Below are 25,109 nucleotides of genomic sequence, written 5' to 3' on the forward strand. Positions count from 1 at the left end.
GATGCAAAACTAATTTATTTATCTGGGCTTCCTTGGTGGCTCAGATGGTAAAGCGTCTGCCTGCAAAGTGGGAGACCTGGGTTTGATCCCTGGGTCGGGAAGATCCCCTGGAGAAGGAAATGGCAATCCATTCCACCACTCTTGCCTGGAAAATATCTAAACCATGCTTATTCCAGAAAGTATTTTCTTATCTGACTTACAAGGCTACATACAATATGTGATACTTTATATAATTCCAAATTTCTATGAATTAAAATCCAACAGAACTATAATTTTTCTCTTATTAAAGTCCAAGAGGAATTTGCCAGGTGTTTCTTCATAAAGATACTCTGTCAAATTGTTAATAATATCCTCCAGTATAATCTTAATACTGAATAATTATTTCTCACAGAGTAATTCTGCTTCTGATAGTGACAACGTTCGATGAATTTACATCAAAGAACAATCCAGTAAAGATAATCATCCGTGGTTGGAGGGCAGTGGAGTGGGGAGGGTAATAATATTATTGTTGATACAGTCAAGGCTCAATTCCTTACTGATTTAGCTTGAACTGCCGTCTATGGCGGAGAAGGCAACCCACTCCAGTACTCTTGCCTGGAAAATCCCATGGACGGAGGAGCCTGGTAGGCTGCAGTCCATGGGGTCGCTAAGAGTCACACACGACTGAGCGACTTCACTTTCACTTTTCACTTTCCTGCACTGGGGAAGGAAATGGCAACCCACTCCAGTGTTCTTGCCTGGAGAATCCCAGGGATGGGGGAGCCTGGTGGGCTGCCGTCTCTGGGGTCGCACAGAGTCGGACACGACTGAAGCGACTTAGCAGCAGTGGCAGCAGTGGATACATTTGGGCTTCCCCGGTGCTGTGTGGTAAAGAACCCACCTGCCAATGCAGGAGACTTAAGAGACGTGGGTTCGATCCCTAGGTCAGAAAGATCCCCTGGAGGAGAGCAAGGCAACCCACTCCAGTATTCTTGCCTGGGTAATCCCACGGACAGAGGAGCCTGGTGGGCTACAGCCCATATGGTCAAAAGAGTTGGAAACAACTGAAACGACTTAGCATGCACACATGCAAGGCTGTATTTTAGGATATAAAATGAACAAACTACATTATCAGTCTAGTAATATATTTACCTCAATTGAGCCTTTCAAAAATATTGAATAAGTGCCCAACTACTAAGTTGGCTAACTACTAAAGATATTGCTATTTTATAATGCAAATTGAGAGGACTATGATGGGAAAAAAATCTTTTTGAAAGTATAAGAGCTAATAAGGGCATATGTCTGAATTTTAGACAATCCAATGTTAAAATTAGACTGGAAGGGGCTAAGATTCTTCTCAGCACTGGTTTCAATTTTCTCTGGAAGGGAGCTATTAATAAGGAAGAACTCAGTCATACTTCTGGTGTTAAGCAATGAACACCTGGAGTGTTCTATCTTGGACTCAGGCTCACTCTCCTTACCGAAACCACACTGGCCTATTTCATTCTCAACTCATCCTGTTCCTGCCCACCAGAGAGCAAGGACTCATTCTTCAGATCTCAACTCAAGTGCCGGGACCTCATAAAAACCTTTTCTGACTCAGAGAAAACTTTATTAAAGGCTCTCAAACACTATGTTTCTCACTTTTATAGCAACTTCCACATTTTCATTTAATTTTCTTAGGGAAGAATAATATGCACCAGGTACCCAATAGGTTGCTTCAACCATTAATGGCATTATACTTTCCGTTTTTCATGTATTACCCACCCTACTTTTTTCCTGAAGTATTGTAAAACAAATTTCACACATCATAAAATTTCAGGGTAAGCTCTTTTAAAAAATAATCACAACACCATTGCCAAAATCAAGGAAAATTAGTAATTCCTTAATATTATCCAATACCTAGATCATGCTCAATTTTCTTTCATTACTCAGAAACATTCTATTATAGTTAATTTGTTCCAATCAAAATACAAAACAGGTAAAACTTTTTTTGGTTTGTAGTTCTGTTGGTTATCTTATATCATTTTATTTATCCTATATGATTTGTTAAAAATACTGAATCACTCATAGAATTTTCCACATTCTTAATTTGGCAGATTATATCTTTTTAGTGTAATTTAATGCATTCTTCTCTCCTATAGTCTCTAGAAAGAGATGGTTAGATTTAGAAGCTTATTAGACAGTGCAGATTTTGGCAAGAACATATTGTGGTATTTTATGTTTCCTATTTAAAAACATCAGGAAACATGATGCCTGGTGGTCCCAGTCACAGATATGCTATAATAATTTTATAGTTTATCTCCCCATTAGACCACTAGCTTCATGAAGATAGACAGTGCATTTGTATTCACTAATTTTTAAATCTCCAATGTTTAATACAATGCCTAATACAGAAAATTGCCAATGATGTTTTATTTAATTATACAGGTGAATTCTAAGATTGTCATTTTAGACGGGCAAATATCTTTTAATACCTACATTCTGCTGTTGTATATATCTGACTCTTTTCTGAAGTTTTGCCAATAACTGAGAATTCATAGACAAATTTCACCTAGAAACTGTGTAATTGATGGAATAATAAGGTTTCAGTGTTGATTCTCTAGAACAATGATGAAAAATGTGCTCTTTCTCACTGTTGAGAAATCAAATACCTATAAATACAGATCGAATTTTGCAACTGGAACTCCTCAATAAGAATTAAATTGAGAATCTGTGAAGACACTATTTATGTGTCCGGCACATGATGTTGTTGTTCAGTCGCTAGGTCATATCTGACTCTTTGCGACCACATGGACCACACCATGCCAGGCTTCCTTGTCCTTCACTATCTCCCCGAGTTTGCTCAAAGTCATGTCCATTGATCAGCGATGCTATCTAACCATCTCGTTCTCTGCCGCTCTCTTCTCTTGGCACATAGCTGACAATAAGTATTATATACTATTATTATTATTGTCATTATTATTATTTTAATTATCCCTAAAAGGGGGACACAGTCAAAGACTTGAGAATTTCATATTGATGAGTATTCTCCATATGGACTGCTGTGCCTTCTTGCAGTTGTCTTCCTGTGTTTCCTATAATTAATCAATACCATTTTTTCAGTTGCTTAGTATACTCTAAGCAGTGCTAAGTGCTTTATAAGCATTTATTTAATTTGAATCTCACAACTTATGACAGATATTATAATATACACCTTACAGATGAAGAAGCTGAGGTTTAGACCGGTTAACTTCAGATATGTAAATGATACACCCTAATGACAGAAAGTGAAGAGGAATTAAAGAGCCTCTTGATGAAGGTGAAAATGGAGAGTTAAAAAGCTGGCTGAAAACTCAAAATTCAAAAAACAAAGATCATGGCATCCGGTCCCCTCATTTCATGGCAAATAGATGGGGAAAAAATGGAAACAGTGACAGGCTTTATTTTCCTGGGCCACAAAACCACTGTGGCTGCAGCCATGAAATTTAAATACACTTGCTTCTTAGAAGAAATGCTTTGACAAACCTAGACAGCATATAAAAGGCAGAGATATTACTTTGCTGATAATGGTCCATATACTCAAAGTTATGGTTTTTCCAGTAGTCATATACAGATGTGAGAGTTGAACCATAAAGAAGGCTGAGTGCCAAAGAATTGATGCTTTCAAACTGTGGTGCTGGAGAAGACTTATGAGAGTTTCTTGGACTACAATGAGATCAAACCAGTCAATCCTAAAGGAAATCCACACTGATTATTCATTAGAAGGACTGATGGTAAAGCTGAAGTCTCAATACTTTAGCCACCTGATGTGGAAATCCAACTCATTGGAAAAGACCCTGATGTTGGGAAAGACTGAAGGCAGGAGGAGAAGGGGGTGACAGATGGCATCACTAACTCAATGGACATGAGTTTTACCAATCTCCAAGAGACAGTGAAGGATGGGGAAGCATGGCGTGCTGCAGTCCATTGGGTTGCAAACAGTTGGACCAGACTGAGTGACTGAGTAACAACAACAACAAAGAAAGGTTAACATACTTGGCAAATATCATAAATCTAGTAAGCAGCTAAAATGGACTGAAATCTATATTAATCTGACTGCAAAACTGTGATTTTAGCAAATATAATCTACTGTTTTCTTGTAATGTGAGAATATTAAACACATATGCAATTTCCCAGTAATTTCAACATAGGAATTAGAATTTGCTGAGTGTTACATCAGTCACCTAAAGAGTCCTCAGTATGTTCCATTTAAAATTCTTCATTCTCCAGCATTTTCTTATGTGTAAAAAAGGAAAAGAAAATATATCTTGTAAAAATGACTTTTACTCTCATTTTCCCAGAACACTTTTGCATGACAAAATGTTCTAGTACTCTTCCAGGAAAAGAAATCTTTCATAATTGAAAGACTTTATTTAAATCCAGAAAGGGTTTATGTGGTCCAGAATAGCTAAATGAATGGAGATATTGGGAAATTACAAAATACTCTAAGTTTTTCACAGGCAGAGTTAATAGGGCATCTCATCTGAAATAAGAGAAGAATCGTGCTCTTGGATATATCTGTGTGTAGCTCTTGTCATTTGAAATGCCACTTCAAATTATACATTCCACATATCATTTGGACTAAAATCATTCAATCTGTAGGATCTCAGACTCATTTCTACAGACAGAAAGCTTTGTAGTTTATCTGTGACTTCCTCATGAGTGATATAATGGCTATAGTCAATAGCTTCTTTTGATTAATATACATCCTTTCTTCATACCATCTACAATTGCTTCTTCTTTCAGGGGTATGCACTGACCTCGTAGATATATGTATCTATCAATAACTTGTCATTTGCTATGATCCTACATTATGTCATTCAGGTCCTACTTTTTAGTGGAGTGACTTTTCTTGAGTTTCTTCACTGACCACAACAACTTAATGAGAGAGCTAGTTAATAGAGAGTTATCATTTTTCCCTTTTGGTCCAGCAGAGGCCTTTGGGATTAAAGAACTTCTTAGCCAGTCATACCACACATGCCAGAGTGAATCATGGCCCTTTTCCTCAATTTTTTTTTAATCCTTTCTATATGAGGGATAAGCAAGATACAGATCTTTTCTATCCTTTGCTCCCTCAATCTGTCCTTTTTACATCTACTAGAAAATGTAGTTCAAATACTTATTCCCATGTAGACAATCTTCATTAGCAAGTCAAGAGTGAAAATAGTAACAAACCCAGAGGGATGGAAGAGAAGGCAAGGCATGGCTCCCTTCCCGCCCCTGTAACCAGGTCAGTGGGTGAGGGCACTGGACTTGGTTGTGACCACTCTGGGCCGAGCACCTTCCGAAGGACAAACTCTGAGGCAGTGGGGCACCTCACAACACCGGGGAAGACAGCAACACCTCAGAAGAGGCATGAGTGCCACCCCCTCAGGCTGCTCTGGCCCTTGCCCACCACACACCTGGACAGCTCTGGGGAGGGATACTAGGCAACTGAGCTAAGCCTAGGAAGAGGTGTGAGACAGCCAGGTCCCGTGGAATATAAGAAAGCTGCTTCTGGTTGCTTTCTGGGGGCCTGTTCTCCCTTTTTGCACACTTACAGCAGAATTCAGATTTTTTTAAAGACAATTTTCTGTAACTGTAGTATTACTTCTGCCAATACTTTTAGATTCATAGACCAGATCTTTTGCTGTGAAGCTAAACATCCAAAAGTACATTCAAACAGAACACCAGGGTAATTGAAAATTAGAGTAAAACTGCATTGTTTTACTTATCATGAACTTAATTACTGCACAGATAACATAACTTCTTATGCCAGGATGGACGGTGCATTTCCTCTTGAAAGAGCCAGAAAGTCATTATTTTTTTTCTCTTTTTACAACTTCTCTACTATACTTTGATCCATGGTTTTAGTACTTTCTAGCTTCTAAATTGTGGAGGGTGCTATCACTTGAGTTGAACACTGAAAATTTCCAAAGTCAATTCTAATGTGCTGTATGAAGTAAGTTTAAATTAATAAACTATGCCTGCGTTATAAGAAAAAAAAGTGTGTACTGCATTACGAGAAGTTCAAATACATATATACATATATATATATACACACCCATAGTTTATTATATATATAACATATTTTAATATAATATATATTGTATATATATATATACACACAGACAGACAGACAGACAGACACACACACACACATATATATATATATATATATATATATATATATATATATACACACCCGTAGTTTATTAGCAGTAGTAAAGGCAATGGCACCCCACTCCAGTACTCTTGCCTGGAAAATCCCATGGACAGAGGAGCCTGGTGGGCTGCAATCCATGGGGTCACTGAGGGTCGGACACGAATGAGTGACTTCACTTTCACTTTTTACTTTCATGCATTGGAGAAGGAAATGGCAACCCACTCCAGTGTTCTTGCCTGGAGAATCCCAGGGACGGGGGAGCCTGGTGGGCTGCCGTCTATGGGGTCACACAGAGTCGGACACGACTGAAGTGACTTAGCAGCAGTAGCAGCAGCAATATGCATTTTGGAACAAAAATATTGTATATATTAAGTGATCAAAAAATGGTCACTCTTACCACACCACACTCAGAAAAGAATGTTATGTAGTGAAAGTGAGCCCTTTTACTAAAATCACTTATGACCTTATCATGTACCATACATAGATACTGAACATCTATTAGAACACATATGCTCCAAGACTTCAGAAGATACATTCTGACTCTAAAAGAGCATTAAAAAAATCTATACCTCTGCTGTTATTTTTTCTTCTTGAAGTTCTGGCAAAGACTTCTGAAATTCCTGATCAATCGTAGCTTTTTCAGCAGCTGTCTGCTTTTCTTCTTCATAGGATATAGCAAGTAAGCCTAAGAACAAACTTGCCATATAAAAGGCAAACCAAAAACTTATCACAACAAAAAATATCATGTAGACCTTCCCAGAAGCATAAAGGATCTAAGGAGAGGTGGAAAAAAGACAGAGAGGAAATGTTATTTGTCTTACTGTGATCTCTTATTTTAAAATGAAGGAAAAAAAAAAAAGAAATTTTGTTAGAATTTAGTTACAAGTGGAATGCAATTACAAGGCAGTTAAAGTACTGGCTTTACCTGGATAAATAAGTGAAAAGCTCTTTAACTTTAGACATATACGTAAGATACAAAATAATGGTACAAAACCAGGGAAGAATTTAGTAATTTAATTCAGGGTGAGCATTTGATGTTTTTGTCTTCATTAACAGATCAAACATAATGAAAGGAAAAAACTGTCATCTTTCAATAAAGAAAGCTGGATAGTCCAAATATGAATGATTGTTTTCTTTGCAATAGAATCTTTAAATATATGCTATGCTAAGTCACTTCAGTTGTGTCTGACTCTGTGTGACCCCATAGACGGCAGCCCCCCCAGGCTCTGCCGTCCCTGGGATTCTCCAGGCAAGAACACTGGAGTGGATTGCCATTTTCTTATGAAGTGTAATAAAGTCAAAGAATGAATGTCTGGATATTACTTTCCTTGGATCATTACTTTATGGAAACATCACAACAAAGTACAAAATCATGTCTGTTCAAAGAGAGGAGGAACAGGAATATTTGATTATCTGTCAGGATACTTGCTTTCGTGAAGAACCTCTAAACAAATCACATAGGAAAGTCATATAATTCACATATATTAAGTCATTTATGGATGCACGTGCATGCTTACCTGGTGGCCCAGACAGTAAAGAATCCACCTGCAATGCAGGAGGCATGGGTTCAATCCCTGGCTTGGGAAGGTACCCTGGAGGAGGGCATGGCAACCTACGCCTGTATTCTTGCCTGGAAAATCCTCATGGACAGAGGAATCTGTCAGGCTACAGCCCACGGGGTCACAAAGGGTCAGACAAGACTGAGACACTAAGCACAGCACGTGTGCCAAGTTGCTTCAGTCGTGTCTGACTCTATGACCCTATGAACTGTATCCTGCCAGGATGCTCTGTCCTAGGGATTCTCCAGACAAGAATACTGGAGTAGGTTGCCATGTCCTTCTCCAGGGGATCTTCCCAAGCCAGGGATCGAACCTGCATGTCTTATGTCTCCTGCATTGGCAGGCAGGTTCTTAACTACTAGTGCCACCTGGGAAACCCCATTTATGGATAGAAAAATATGAAGTAGTAGATTCCTAAACCGAGCATCGACTGGCTTTTATTTCAAAATAATTACCTAAGATATATCAGAAACTTTAAAAATTTGTAAGTAGATATTATAAATCCAAAATATAGTCCACTGATCTATCCTCACTGATTACAAGTAGATGAACAAATATCAGGAAAACATATGGATATGGAAATAGTTTTCATTTTTAAGCATTCATTTGAATCAATAGACAAGTATTACTTACAGAAAATATTGTGTTGATATAAGCTAAGAATGTTTACAAATTAACAGGAAGTTCTAACATTTAATCAGAAATAATTTCTTATTAATCTATAGTATGTTTTCCTTTAACAGTATTTTTAATAAACTCTATTATCCAAGTGAGTAAGCTATTTAGGATTTGGTTAAATATTTCCCCCACTAAATAACTGTTATCAACAATACATTTAGAAGTCAGTATTAGATATCATGAGTATTGTAGGATATACACATTAATAAATACTTTATGTTCATTATTTCCTTAATTCTAAATACTTTATGTTTATTATTTCCTTAATTCTATGCAAAATATTTACATTGTATTTACCATGTAAAAAGGAGATGAAATTAGATAAAGATCTCACAGCTGTGGGGAAATACCTGAATCCAAAATTTTTGCTCTTTCCACTAAATGAAGCTGATGGAGAATAAAAGCATACAATCTTGTAAGAATGAAAAAGGGTGCAAATTCAAGTTTTATTGTATTTTAGCAGAAAACAGGGGTTAATTATAGCCTGTTTACCATATATTTTTATGAAAATCAAATGAAACAATGTATGAGAAGATCTTAGATCATGGCAAGTATGTGATAAATGTCAACTATGGTTGAATATAACTCTACTCCATGAGGACTACGGAGAAGGCAATGGCACCCCACTCTAGTACTCTTGCCTGGAAAATCCCATGGAAGGAGGAGCCTGGTAGGCTGCAGTCCATGGAGTCGATAAGAGTCGGACACGACCGAGTGACTTCACTTTCACTTTTCACTTTCATGCATTGGAGAAGGAAATGGCAACCCACTCCAGTGTTCTTGCCTGGAGAATCCCAGGGATAGTGGAGCCTGGTGGGCTGCCATCTATGGGGTCCCACAGAGTCGGACACGACTGAAGCGACTTAGCAGCAGCAGCAGCATGAGGACTGACAACCTGCTTTGTTCATTTCTGTACCAATGCTACATCAGAGTACTTGAATTAAATAATGCTTGTTTAATGAATGGGGAATGATATTCTCCAAAACACAAGCTGTACTCTTTGGGAATAACTATTGAATTTACCTAGTCATAGTCGGTTCAATAGAGCAGTGCTGAGTAAAAAATTCAGTCCAAATCAAAGCAAACCTTATCTATACTAGTCAATAAAATCCTAGAGTGCAATAATGATAAAAGTCTTGAAAGACTCCAGAATCAGGGCACTCCCAGACTGATTTCTCATTTCCCTGCTGTGTGATGATATTTCTTTTAAACCGTTGCTAACAAGTAAATTAACTTATACACTTTGAAAGCTGTAAATAAAAGGCAAGACATTCACTATTATATAAAGTAAACAATTCATAAATATTCCCTTAAATTTTTTGTTTATTAAAATTTTATTAAGCATTTCTATATGTTAGATGCTGAGAATACAAAAATTAAAATCAGACTTCTTAGGTCGTTTATCTCCTAGTGGGCAGAAATGCTGAACAAGCAAATATGAATGCAGAGACTATATCTTAAAGGGAGCTATGGACCATGCATTTGGACACTGAACTTCATCCTACAGACATTTGGAAATCACTGGAGGATTTTGAAGAGGATAACATGTTAAGATTATTTCAGAAATAAGAAGTTCCTAGTGTTGTGGAGGAGGCATGATATTTGTCAAAAAGTTTGACAAATAACAATATACTACTCTTTCAAAATTAGAAAAATATAGTTTGCATAAAGAAAACAATCACTTGTAATATTTTAAGTACTTCTACTAGAAATATAATTTTCCTACAAGCATGTTTGGTTTACTTGATTTTCATTTAATAATATATTATGAATCTTTGTGCTAAAAATATATTACATTATTCTTATCATTATTAATGGCCTGTAAACACACACATATGCACATACACACCATAATTTATCTATTCAATCATAAAAAGTACAGTACATGTGTGTTTAAAAGAGTATTCTTCAACTGCACATACTTTTAAAATAATTATTTTATCTAATATCTTTTGATATTAACTGTGCTGCTGAAAAACACTGCATATTCCACTTTTATTTTCTTAAAAGAAAAGCTGAATCTACATTTTTAATGAGTATATATTATATCCTTCTGAGAAACTATGGCACACAAATCATCAGTTATGAAAGGAGACTCAGAATTTTTATTTAAAGTCTCATAACAGTAAGCTTTCTGTTACTATAACTGGAGCATGACTGACTATTAAAGGAGGATGAGAAGAAACAGAAGAATTAAAAAGTAATAGTACATTGTAGGCATGAATAATCTTTAGTTTCAGCATGTGAATTCTTGGTTGCAATACATGGGGTTCCTTGACCAGGGATCAAATTCACTCCCCCTGAATTGGGAGCTCAGAGTCTTAGCCACTGGACCATCAGGGAAGTCCCAACAATTTCTTAACAGATGGTAATATCATAGGTTCAAATTTTTTGTCTGGAGAATTAGCACCTAGAAATGCTCTCTGCTGCTGCTGCTGCTAAGTCACTTCAGTCGTGTCTGACTCTGTGTGACCCCATAGACGGCAGCCCACCAGGCTCCCCCATCCCTGGGATTCTCCAGGCAAGAACACTGGAGTGGGTTGCCATTTCCTTCTCCAATTCATGAAAGTGAAAAATGAAAGTGAAGTCACTCAGTTATGTCCGACTCTTCGAAACACCATGGACTGCAGCCTACCAGGCTCCTCTGTCCATGGGATTTTCCAGGCAAGAGCACTGGAGTGGGGTGCCGTTGCCTTCTCCGAATGCTCTCTAGTTAATGTCAAATATATAAGACCACAGAGTAGTACAGTGATCTCTGGTAGATACGTGTGTTTTAACTTTGGGGAAGTTATCTGCCTGCTTTGATCTTAGGGTCTTCATGTAAAAGCATATGCACATATTTATATCCTGACTTTGTAGGATTGTTTCAAAGATTAAATAAGATACCAATACATAAGAACACTGACGTGGGCTCAGTGTTTACATACAGTTTGACATTGAATAATTCTATTTCCTTCTGGCCTCAAATTCTTTTCCACACAAAAATTTAATAAAGTACATTACATTTGATCATTATTTTAGAAAGGAGGAGCATGGCATCATCCTTACGTGCAGTGCAGATTCTGTGTTCTTACCTGGTGATAAAGTGCTTCAGGGTAATCCTGCGTCATTAACCGAAATAGAGCTAGTAAGGCCCAGCCAAAGCTGTCAAAATTTGTGTAGCCATCATCAGGATTTACACCAGCTTTTACACACACATATCCTTCAGGACACTGACTAATTGAGATAAAGAAAAGAAAAACTGCTTACTCTTAGGTGACTTTCAGATCAAGGTTAAATCACAAATACAGAATATCTACCCATGAATAATAAAGGGCCCCCTCTTTCACGGGGCGTGGTTTTCTCCCAAACAATTTCCAGTGAAAAAAAGTTGCATATGAGTTAGATTTTCAGCTGATATAAGTGAACAGCATTAGTTAAGCTAAAAGACAACAGGGCCTCACAAATGGTTTTTGCCAAGTCTTTGTTAAAGATTTCTTTACGACCCAAAATCAAAGTGAAAGTATAACTGGTGGAAAATGACACTGATAAAAATAAAACTGCAGTAGTTGAGGGTTTAATTTTTAAATGATCTCACCTCAAACCCTTAGAAACCATTATTTAAAGAGTGAGAAAACATTGTTTATCAATAATTTATAAGCAGCTAACGGCACTTTGGTAGAAAGATCAGATTAAATATTTATTGCATTTCCTTTCATGGAGTCTTCATAATTTTACCTACTGGGGTTTGGTTCTTGTTGTCCATTATGAAAGTAGTGGCCCAATAAATCATGCTTCCTCCCTCATCACCTCTCTGTAGTTCCCTCCCACATTATTGGAGCTTTGGCCATGTGACTTGCTTTACATATATGTTAATGGCTAACAAATGTGATACAAACAGAGGTTTAAAAAGTACTTGTGTGTTGAGACTTGCTAATTGCTGACCTATAGAATCTGAACTGATGAATTTTTGTTCTTGTCTTAAAACACTAGTTTTTGGGATAGTTTATCATACGGCAAAGTATAATGGCTGCAGGTGAAACACTGACTTTCTCTTAAGGCCTTGATTTACTATATCATTGTCATTCTGACTATCCATGACTTGGTATCTTGAACATGCATGTCACGTCAAATCTAGTTTGGAATGTCCACAGAAAGGTTTAGCTCGAGTGGGATGGGGCAGATACAATGAGATGGATTCACAATCTGGGCTTGAAAATAGAATGGGAACCCAGCAGTAATGAGGTAAAAAGGTTGAATAAGCAATAAAATGTCCAAATCACCTTGTACGTGTTGTCGCTTCAGTTGTGTCCGACCATTTGTGACCCTATGGACTATAGCCTGCCAGGCTCCTCTCTCCATGGGATTCTCCAGGCAAGAATACTGGAGCAACTTGCCATTTCCTACTCCAGTGGATCTTCCCGACCCAGGGATTGAACAGAGTTCTAATTGGCAGGTGAGCTCTTTACCACCAGTGCCACCTGAGAGGCTCCCCCGTGTGTGTGTGTGTGTGTGTGTGTGTGAGTCACTCAGTCGTGTCCCGTCAAATGTAGCCTACCAACTTTTCTGTCCATCGGATTCTTTGGGCAAGAATACTGGAATGTATTGCCATGCCCTCCTCCAGGGATCGAACCCAGGTATCGAAATCCTGAAAGAGCGTCGGGTGGACTCTTTATCATCTCAGCCACAAGGAAAGCCTCTGGAAAGCCCCCTAAAGCACCTTAATGCAACTAAACTACATAACTCATTCTCCTGCCTCCATGTGCTTTTTCCCTATCTCGGGCCCAGAGTCTCTAAGAACTGAGTTTCAGATGGGTGCCAAGTCATTTCAGCTGAGGAAAGTAACACAAAGAATTAAGCCATTGTACCACTGAGAAGCACTCTGTTTCAACTTTATCTCTTCATTCGAAATTATCAGAAAATAAGTTTTTTCAATAGTCATGTATGGATGTGAGAGTTGGACCATAGAGAAGGCTGAGCACCAGAGAATTGATGCTTTTGAACTGTGGTATTGGAGAAGACTCTTGAGAGTCCCTTGGACTGCCAGGAAATCCAATCAATCCATCCTAAAGGAAATCAGTCCTGAATATTCATTGGGAGGACTCATGCTGAAGCTGAAACTCCAATACTTTGGCCACCTGATGTGAAGAACTGACTCATTAGAAAAGACCCTGATGCTGGGAAAGATTGAAGGCAGGGGGAAAGGGGGACAACAGATGATTGAATGGCATCACTGACTCGATGAACATGAGTTTGAAAAAGCTCCAGAAGTTGGTGATGGACAGGGAAGCCTGGCGTGCTGCAGTCCATGGGGTTGCAAAGAGTCAGATATGACTGAGTGACTGAACTGAACTGAACTGAAGACTTGAGAGTTCTGTCATCTCACTGAAGAATTATTTTAAGTCCTATTGTTGTTTAGTCACTAAGTCGTTTCTGACTCTTTTGAGACTCCATGTAGCCCACTAGGCTCCTCTGTTCATGGGATTTCCCAGGCAACAATACTGGAGAGGGTTGCCATTTCCTCCTTCCCGACCCAGGGATCAAGCCAGCATCTCCTGCACTGGCAAGTGGATTCTTTACCACTAAGCCACCAGGTTCCCATAAACTGTCATAATTCCAAGAATTGGTCTCAAGGAAATTGAAACCAACCAACCCTGGATCTGAAGATTAATCATACTTAAAACAATCAACATGATGCTGGTCAGACCATGGATGACCGACTTCAAGATGACTGTCAGAGCTGACTGTGCTGTTTCTGCATGTAGCTCCCTCCCTCTTGCCCCCTGATTGTCGGGGCAGATGGAGAGTCAGCCTTTGAACAAGAGTCTACCCTCCAGTCAGTTGCTAGCATCTAAAATAAAACAAACTTTCCTTTTCACTAAATGGCCTCTTATTGGCTTTTGAGCAGTTAAGGGCCCGACTCCACTCTCCATTACAATACAGATTTGATAGAAGAAAACATTAATACTACTTACCTAGCATCTGATCTGTTGCCACAAAGAAGAGCATATCTTTCTCCTTCCAAATAATAAAAGTTTTCTGTTTCTGGAAAAATAGGAAAGACATGAAATTTTGTATCTAGTTTTGAGTGAACAGCATATCTAAAACCCAATTACATCTGTACAGATGAACATCCTTCTCTACAGTAAGAAGGAAGGAGTTTGTAGCCTACCATTTTCTCTCAATCTAGGAGGCTTTGGTCATATTTATTTATTTTTGAAATGATAAAATTTGTGAGTTTTAGCAATTCCAAACTTAGGTTTCCCTGACATAACTGTCTGAAGACTTGGAACTTTATCATCCTGATAAAGGAAACCGATTCAAATTAGCACTTGGGCATAGTTAGGTATTTACATGAAGATTGTTCTGAAGTTGAATTTGTTCTGAAATTGAAGGTTCAACATTTCTGTGAAGAATGCTTTTTGATATAGATGGCAAGGGATTCTTACCTCGAATATAATATGGGTTTCCAGTTCTATTATTCAGCATGTCAGTTTCATTTTCTTGGGGCCATCGCAAACATTTATGCTTCAGATTGCCCATGAAGAGCCCCATCCCAATTAGAGAAAATACACTCAGAAAAAAGAGAGTTAGGATAATGACCACAGTGAGTTTCTTCAAACAATGGATGAGTATGGCTACAAAAGACTTCAGTCCTGAAAAGACAAAGGTTTGTTTTTGGTAAAATAAAATACCTTAGTAAAGCAGCATTAGCAAACTTCTCTCATGGCGAATGCAGATGCCATTGAAATTTATAGCTTTGTGTTTTATAATTTCATTTATCATTACCTAGATCTGATAAATAAAACAAATAACATGCTAAACTTTGAGATTTCTGTATTATTGCTAATCTATTACGTCTGGCAATAAGTCAGACATACTTTAGTACTCTTACTTATTTGTTTGTTTCTTTTTACTACATAAAGAACAGGCCTCCTCTCTTGGTTACTATTTTTCGTACTAATCACCATTATTTATAAGCACAGGTAAAGGCATTGAGTTACAAATCAATATCGGTTGCAAATGTTGTTGAAAAAAAGAAATAGTTTGAAATAGCAGTATTCTATACATTTTTATTATCTTTTGATGAACTCAATCTTTGAAGCTCATTAAATAAAACATTAAAAATTTTATGAATAGAAATGGAATAACATACAACTGTGATTATATATCACTGTATTTATACCAGAATACTTTTTAATTAAGAATTCAACTTCAATGTTAGTTTTATTTAAGGACACTCATTTTTTTAACCATTAAATAATACATGCTCAATTCTGAAAATATAGAAATCAAGAAAAAACAACAAACACCCTATAACTACACTTCATAGATAAAACTACCATAACTCTTCTTTCCTCCAATAATGGATGAAAATAAACCAACTCCATAATGTTGAGCAAGTTATCAACAGTTTAATGTTTCTGTTTAATTATTTTTAAGGGAGTTTAAATATACTTATTTCATACATCATTGTGAGAATTGAAAATCTATTTTTTAAAAAATGACACCCTCAAATGATTAGATTTCTTGAGTGTAACAGAAAAGTTATTAGAAAAGAGTGTCCTCAAATAAAACTAACTTTAAAATACTTGGGTGTGATCTCAAAAACAACAGAATTATCTCTATTTTGTTTCCAAGGCAAACCATTCAATATCACAGTAATCCAAGTCTATGCCACAACCACTAAAGTTGAAGAAGCTGAAGTTGAATGGTTTTATGATGACCTAGAAGACCATCTAGAACTAACACCAAAAAAAGATGTCCTTTTCATCATAGGGGACTGGAAAGCAAAAGTAGGAAATCAAGAGAAACCTGGAGTAACAGGCAAGTTTGACCTTGGAGTACAAAACGAAGAAAGGCAAAGGCTAACAGAGTTTTGCCAAGAGAACACACTGGTCATAGCAAACACCCTCTTCCAACAACACATGAGACGACTCCACACATGGACATCACTGAAATCAGATTGATTATATTCTTCACGGCCGAAGATGGAGACTATACAGTCAGCTAACAGACTGGTTCCAAATTGGGAAAGGAGTACGTCCAGGCTGTATAGTGTCACCCTGCTTATATAACTTATATGCAGAGTACATCATGCAAAATGTTGGGCTGGATGAAGCACAAGCTGGAATCAAGATTGCTGAGAGAAATATCAATAACCTCTGATAGCAGCAGATAGCACCCTTACGGCAGAAAGTGAAAATAAACTAAAGAGTCTCTTCATAAAAGTGAAAGAGGAGAGTGGAAAAACTGGCTTAAAACCCAACACACAAAAAACTAAGATCATGGCATCTAGTCCCATCACTTCATAGCAAATAGATGAGGAAACAAGGGAAACAGTGACAGACTTTATTTTTGGGGGCTCCAAAATCACTGCAGATGCTGACTGTAGCCGTGAAATTAAAAGATGCTTGCTCCTTGGAAGAAAAGCTATGACCAACCTAGACAGCATATTAAAAAGCAGAGACGTTACTTAGCCCACAAAGGTTTGTCTAGTCAAAGCCATGCTTTTTCCAGTAGTTATGTATGGATGTGAGAGTTGGACCATAAAGAAGGCTGAGAGTAGAAGAATTGATGCTTTTCAACTATGGTGTTGGAGAAGACTCTTGAGAGTCCCTTGGACTGCAAGGAGATCAAACTAGTCAATCCTAAAGAAAATCAGTCCTGAATATTCATTGGAAGGACTGATGCTGAAGCTGAACCTTCAATACTTTGGACATGTGATGCAAATAACTGATTCACTGGAAAGGACCCTGATGCTGGGAAAGACTGAAGGCAGGAGGAGAAAGGGACAACAGAGGATGAGATGGTTGGATGGCATCACGGACTCGATGGACAGGAGTTTGAGCAAGCTCTGGGAGTAGGTAATGGCCAGCGAAGCCTGGCATATTACAGTCCATTGATCACAAAGAGTCAGACATGACTGAGTTACTGAACTGCCTGAAAGTTACTCCTGTGATTAAAGAAATGTGATATCTAGAATAAACGTATAATTTTAATTGCTATCATCCTGAAATACATATTTACAGCTACTTTTGCCACTTATTATAACAATTATACTATGAATTGTTTTGCTATATGCAAGTCTTTTAAAAGTATTACTTTAAAAATGGAATTTCTGTGTCATGGTATATGAGATATTTAAGTATTAATTCATATATTCATAATTTTAAAGAAATTTTGAACCAATGCATAAACCAAAGACTATAAATATATAGTCTTTATATATTATATAAATATATATAAACCAAAGACTATAAATATATGCCTTTACTAAAGGTAGGACATTTTTAAAAATATCACTGCCAACTTATTAGAAGAAAAATGGGATATTTTAATTTGATATTATTGCCGTGATCACCATAAAAATCTTTTAAAATATGTGTATTTGAACTGTGTATTTTTTATTTGGTCACTGTCATGAGTCCTGTGTATATTTTGTACTGAAAAGAATTTTCACACTGTTTTATTGAAATTATCTTTAGGAATGGAAATTCTTAAATATAAGTAAGAAGGTATGTGTGCATATAAACATAAACTCATGCAAATATTTTATCTATAATAGTGATATTATAGAATATATATAAATTAAAATATACATGTATAAATACAAAATATTGTTATTAATATTGCTATGACATAAATATATTCTATACAGAATATATAAAATCAAGCTTCTTATGGAGCTTTAATTTTAGTGTCAATTTTTTTTTTTAGTGTCAATATTTTAATCGATGATAAAAAGAAGTCACCATCACACTTTATAGACTCAAATTTATTAATAATTTTCATTGCTATCTTCCATTCACTGCTACCTACCATTCAAAGCTCTGAACCATATGTCAATTTTGATTTTGATTTCCTGGTATAACTTTTTCCTTCTTTTTACTTTTAAACTTTCATTTTGTTTTAGTTTAGTGTATCTTTTGTGGATTCTAACTTATGTCTGGTTTAATTTTAAAGTCTATATGTTTCTTTCATTAATTAATGTTTAATTTGGCTCTGCTTGGTCTTTGTTTCTGCACACAGGTTTTCTCTAGTTATGGCGAGCAGGGGCTACTCTCCAGTTGCGGTGCATGGGCTTAGTTGCCCGGTGCCGTCTAGGAGCCTCCTGGGCCAGGGATGGAACCAGTGTCCCCTGCCTTGGCAGGCAGATTGTCAACCAGCACTTGGACCCCAAAGAAGCTCAAGTCTCTACATCTTGACAGACAATTTTAACTCAGTTATACTCACTTTACTCACTTTTATAAACTGGCTTACACTTTATGCCTTAGAGTACATTTTTAAGAGGAAAAGGATTATTTTCATTCTCTTGAATAGTGTGTTTTCCTTTCTTCCTTGTTTTCATACACACTTGTATAACCAGTATGTGCCTTGGTCGTTTTCTCCTTTGAAAAAAAAAGAGCAATTCATACCAGCCTGTATGCTCCCAATTCTAGTTACTATATTCTACTTGGATTTACCTGAATTCCTCTATAATCTTTACCTCTAATTCTAAGATGAAGATGAAGGAGATACAACTTACGTTCCAGTAATTTGTGGAGAGTAGTAAAAGAACTAAGACTGTGGAAATTCCTGCAAGGACATTTCTCATTGCTGGTTTCTTCACTGTGCTTGGTGAAACTACCATGCCACAGACCATTTTTATCAAACAGGTTTATTGAGATATAATTTATAAACCATACAATTCACCTGTTTAATGTGTACTATTCAATGTTTCAGTATATCCACAACTGAAGTGAAGTCCCTCAGTCATGTCTGACTCTTTGCAACCCCATGGACTGTAGCCTACCAGGCTCCTCCGTCCATGGGATTTTCCAGGCAAGAATACTGGAGTGGGTTGCCATTTCCTTCTCCAGCCTATCTTTCCGACCCAGGGACTGAACCTGGGTCTCCCACATTGTAGGCAAACGCTTTACTGTTTGAGCCACCAGGGAAGTCATATCCACAAGGTTAGGCATCTATTATCACATTTCCCCAATGTTTTTGCTGTTTTGCCCAGCCTGGACTCCAAGTACAGAGTATGCATTTATCTGGCCTTCTTCATACGTTCCAGTGGACGAACGTTGCTTGCAGATCTTATTTTTGGTGTTATCACACTACTTCGTGGGTTTATTCATTCAATTATTTGATAAAACCTCTGACTCATAACAGCCAAAAAAAAAAAAACTCTGAGTGAAGTTTCCTATCTTATTGTTTTTATTCATTCTGAACAACAAATCAGAAGGTATTAGTAGGCTTCCCCAAGACACATTCAGTAATGGGATGTGTAAATTACTCCTCTGCATCTTCCATCAATGTGGTCATGGCTGTACATTATTTAACAGAACCTTCTTGAATGTTGTGGCATGTGGAATACGTCCTATCCAAGCACTGAGAGTAAAAGGGTACTTATTTTATATAACTTTGTTCATTTCAACTGGCTCTTAGATTCAATGAGGAAAAGAAGAGGATGGATTAGATAACTGTCTGGACTGCTAATTCATTCAGAAGTCTAAGGACAATTTTAGTATTTCATATTTAAGACATAAAATTAAAGAAACAGGAAAAAATAAGGAAGTAACTTATTTTGATTGAGTTCTACATTTTGTTATCATAAGCATTGAAATCACTTCAAATAAGTAACAAATGTATTTTTTTCCTTTCCATTCCAGGAGTGACAAATAAATTTGATATTTGATCTTATATTCATTTATTTCAAAGATGAAATGTTGTTTAACAACATTTCTCTAAGCAATGGCAAGGCCGTTCAAACGAATACATGGAAGTACATGAAGCAAAATGAAGACAAAGAACTTGATACTTTTTCTTACCTTGGTTTAAAGGAATAATTTTCAAAATTCTCAAATTTCTCATAATTCTACATACTGAAATGAAATTTAGAGGTGAATATCTTGAAATATGCCTGTGGAATTAAATTAAAGTCGTTTATAAATCATATTGAGTTTATGTTACTGACATTTGGCTTTTTATAATATTTGAAGCTTGTTTCTAAAACCAGATATGCAAATATTCACTCGCTTTCATTATTGCATTTTGCAAACAGGTTTATTATTGATTGGAAGGCAAAGATTTCTACAGTGCAAGGTAATCAAGTAAACATTAATCTACAAATTATGAGAGTTTATAAAAGCTTGACACTTTAAGTGGTCAAAATTTCATCAAATACTCTATATTATGTTCATATTTTGCAATCTTATTGGTTTGAAAATATAGTTAAAATAAGAAAATACATAGCTTTTGAAAGGAATAAGATTTATTTTAAGTATTTAAACTCCTGGTGCTGATAATGATGGTGATGACGATGACAGTGGTGACGGTGATGGTCGCAGAAGTCAAATGTATGTTGGTTAAGGACACAGTCTCTAGAGCCAGACTGCTGGTAGAGAAATATAGACTCTACTATTTACTAGTTGTGTGATATGAAAAAATTACTTAACTTATTTTGCCTCAGTTTCCTCAAATGTAAAAAGTAAGGATAAGGGTACTTTCTAATTCTGAGGATTTGGGGGAGATTAAATTAGTTAATCAATGTATGCTGCTGCTGCTGCTAAGTCGCATCAGTCGTGTCCGACTCTGTGCGACCCCATAGACGGCAGCCCACCAGGCTCCCCCGTCCCTGGGATCCTCCAGGCAAGAACACTGGAGTGGGTTGCCATTTCCTTCTCCAATGCATGAAAGGGAAAAGTGAAAGTGAAGTCGCTCAGTCGTGTCCGACTCCTAGCGATCCCATGGACTGCAGCCCACCAGGCTCCTCCGTCCATGGGATTTTCCAGGCAAGAGTACTGGAGTGGGGTGCCATTGCCTTCTCCTAATCAATGTATAGTTCATAGCAAAGCATCTTCACATACTGAGAGCCCTTAGTTGCGTTAGCCAAATTTTAGCTAATAGCAATGGCAAGAAGAGAAATAATACTAGTGACTTCAGAAGTACTGATAATAATTTCAATGATATTAGATACTATTTTTTGACTGCTCACTACATGGAAGAAACTAATCTGTTCATTATAAAGGTTATTTCTTTTTTAAAAAAATTGACACTAACTCTACAAATAGAGTATTACTTTAAATTATGTTTAACAGGAATTTGATGCCTGTGACAATTTCTTTAGCCATAAAATAGAGTACATTAAATAGAAGGATTGAAAAAAATTAATACATGTGTAAATTATTAGAATTTAATGTATCATTCTAGAAAAATGTGCATGTATATAAAATATCTTATTCTGATAATTAGAATATTTCCTGTTCTTAAGCAATATAGATTAACAGAATCAAATATGTTGGAATCCTCTCCTAAGTCTCCAGGATATTTTCTGGTCACCGAACATAATCACCTCAAGTGCAAAAAATTCAACCTCTATTGTTTTTGCTTCAGGTAGAAAACAGAGATTATTATTCCTTTAATTTATTCCTCTATTGTTTTTGCTTCAGGTAGAAAACAGAGATTCCCATTCCTTTAATTTTCAATGCATAGTCAGGATTAGTTCAGTTGGAGCTGCCTAAGAGAACTCACTATGTCTATGATTTATGAATCGTTCTGTACTCATAGAATTTTACAGGCAGAAAATTCTGTCAACCTCAATGTTTCTTTATGAAAAGCATTTTCTTAGCAAGCAAATATTATGATGTTTGCAACTTAAAAGGAGTACTCACTCAAATAAAGTTACACTGAAATCAAGCCAGTTCCATGAATCACCAAAGAAATAAAAGGGTCCTGCCCAGATGCCTCTTGCAATGAGTTTTACAAGTATTTCAAATGTATAAATTCCAAGCAAAGTATTCCTGCAGAAAAAATTTCACATAATTTTCATATGACTTTTCATATTAAAAATGAAACCAATATTTCATAATTCTGAAATATATGTCTATGATAATTATTTGGCAATCAATCAACCAACCAACTAGACAACCATAGGATAGGGCTTTAGTTAGGGCTTCCTGAGTCTTAAAACATTAACCATGAGATTTGGCTATCAATTTTTTTTCAACAAATTTTAGCCCAGGGTTATGTTTATATATATTTAAGTAAAGAACAAACACAAAATATCAAATTTATCCCACATTGGGAGTCCAGCAATAAGTAACAAAATGTAGGCAAGTATGAAAGAACTTATTATCTACATATACAAAAATTTTTACAGTGAATCAGTATAATACATATTTACCTTCCAAAGTTAACTAATTTTAAGAATAGAAACCTTGAGGGGTGGCATCAAGAAGGTTTTCTTCTCTAGAAAACCTAATGGGCCTTTCCATTTTTGTATTCTAATGCAAGGTAAGCTACTCACACCCCCAAGGAAAGAGGAGTAGAACAGAAAGGAATAAAAAGATATCTTTCTAAAGAATAGACAGGAAAATTAGACAGGAAAATGTTATCTGAGTTTGAAACAAATTTGGTGTGGGACTGCAATAGTAAAGAAAATCTGAAGCACTGAAATATATCAATCATTAGAATAAAAATAAAGCCTCACTTACATGAAGCCACAGACATAAACACATATATAGCTAAAGGCTCAAGCATCTCTATCTTGTGAACCTAACATGCTGGGAAATAGAAGCATTTAAAATCCAATTAAGAGTAATGATGGGAAGAAAAACATTAAAATTGATTAACAACATGTGTATATATTTTATTCAGAAAATTTATCAATTGTGGAATATGTGTATTATATTATGTACAATGTATATTACATGTAAATTATAAATATTAATTTGTACCATGTCATAATATGTAGTATATAATGTACTATAACAATGTGTTAAATATAAAATATAATCATATATGCGATTATACACAATAAAATTATATAACTTACTGCAATGCTGGCCCCCATTTTGGCAAATCAGTCATGGACATATATATGCCGTCAGTCAGGACGCTGACCAAAATGAATAGTCGGAAAAAGGTAAGTTACAGTCAAGGAACAATAGTAATAAAAATAATGTTTAAAATACATTTCTATAATCTGTTTATATGTATGTACACACATGAGATCACACAGTTTCTTAAGTTTCAAAAATGTACTATTTATATTGAAAAGCAACGAGGATTAAGATTTGCTACCACTACTTGTGTGCACTAGAAAATATATTTTAAATGTATTTTCAAATATGGAACACACTGGATTTATAACCAAGATTTCAGTTTGACATAAAATGATATGTTAATTAAAAAGTTTACTGCAGCAATATTTGAATAGAATAGTTTCATTTGATGTTAGTACAGTTTAAAACCAACAGAAAAGGATATGGATGTACCAAAATCTTAATGGTTGCTCTTCTGATTGAATTGAAAGGAGACAATGTACACCAGGTAGCATTGAATCTGAATATTGTTCTCTTTTTATTTAATACTATGAAAGTCTATAAGAAGAAAAAATGAAAATCAAGTGAAATTAGAACTGAGAATTATGATCTTATCAATTATGCAACATTTTCCAATGACCATTTCAGTCATGAAGTCTAACATTTATACTTAAATTTTGATATCCATTCACAGATTAAATCAAATGGAAAGGTTTTTAAGCTAGTTTTATTCATATTTAGGCTTATCTACCACACATTTTTTGCCAGTGTTCTACCTAAGAAAACCATTTGCCACACACCAATCTGTATTTTTCCTGCAGAATTGATGTAATAGAAAGAAATCTATAGCTTGATGGCTCAAGAGTATCCACTTTAGCATACTAAAATTCAATAAATGTAAAATAAGTTAATTTTATTTTGAAGCAAATAAGGTATGAGACTGCAGTAGCAAAAGTGACCCACCCAATTCATGCAAACATTATCTTAGTCATCAGTAATTTTCTATGGTATGTAACCATGCTTGTATGTTATCATTGACATAAATATATTTAACACAAAAATTTATATCATGTAAAACTAATCTGTTGGTATACTGAAGTATTAACTGTCCAAAAAAAGAAAAATCAGAAATGTCTTAAAAAGCACTTATGTGTGTAAAATACAGATACACATAATATATGTGTGTATGTGTCTGCATATATAAACACACAGAATTGTATACACACACATATATGCACTTTTGTTATACATACATATCCATTTGGAAAATTCATTCATGTGTTGTATGCATAACCATATTATACATTGCTGTTGTTGTTTAGTCCCTAAATCCCATCCAACTCTTTTGCAACCCCATAGACTGTAGCCCTGCCAAGCTCCTTTGTCCATGGAATTTCCCAGGCTAGAATACTGGAGTTGGTTGCCATTTCCTTCTCCAAGGGATCTTCCTGACCCAATGACTGAATCCATGCACCATCAGGGAAGCCCTCATATTACACATTGCAAACATTATATAGACTACAATATAATAACATTATATAATGTATAGCATAAAAGGCATATAAGGATATTGGAATCTTTTTAATATATACACTTATACTGTAAAATGTCAACATGCTTCCACCATGCAAAGTATTTGAAAGAGTTGTGATTAACAGAATGATCTCTTTGCCTTCCATCCAGCATGCATGCTAAGTCCCTTCAGTCATGTCTGACTTTGAAACTCTATGGACTGTAACCCGCCAGGCTCCTCTGTCTTGGGATTCTCCAGGCAAGACTACTGGAGTGGAAGGTTGCCATGCCTTCCTCCTGGGGATCTTCCTTATCCAGGGATCGAACCCACATCTCTCACATCTCCTGCATTGACAGGTGGGGTCTTTACCACTTGTGCCACCTGGGACTGATTCATCTTCTTTTCACCCATTTGGTAAAAGTATT

At 36.2% G+C, this 25,109-nt stretch overlaps 1 protein-coding gene across 3 annotated transcripts in view; it reads right to left on the bottom strand.

Annotated features, from left to right (window-relative positions):
- Positions 1-25,109, bottom strand: part of SCN7A (sodium voltage-gated channel alpha subunit 7) — an 85,077-nt gene that overhangs the window by 39,699 nt on the left and 20,269 nt on the right. For all 3 annotated transcript variants that reach the window (XM_086370812.1, XM_086370806.1, XM_086370801.1), the window contains exons 3-10: positions 23,617-23,729; positions 23,183-23,272; positions 22,020-22,148; positions 20,178-20,269; positions 14,811-15,017; positions 14,337-14,406; positions 11,457-11,598; positions 6,715-6,918 (exon numbers count right to left, since the gene is read on the bottom strand). In XM_086370812.1, the coding sequence (XP_086226938.1) occupies positions 6,715-6,918; positions 11,457-11,598; positions 14,337-14,406; positions 14,811-15,017; positions 20,178-20,269; positions 22,020-22,148; positions 23,183-23,272; positions 23,617-23,729 (1,047 nt within the window). The remainder of the gene's footprint in view (positions 1-6,714; positions 6,919-11,456; positions 11,599-14,336; positions 14,407-14,810; positions 15,018-20,177; positions 20,270-22,019; positions 22,149-23,182; positions 23,273-23,616; positions 23,730-25,109) is intronic.

Source organism: Bos grunniens, chromosome 2, assembly GCF_055505025.1.
Source record: "Bos grunniens cultivar Pamir isolate PY7600 chromosome 2, Bosgru_T2T1.0, whole genome shotgun sequence".
Lineage (NCBI taxonomy): Eukaryota > Metazoa > Chordata > Mammalia > Artiodactyla > Bovidae > Bos > Bos grunniens.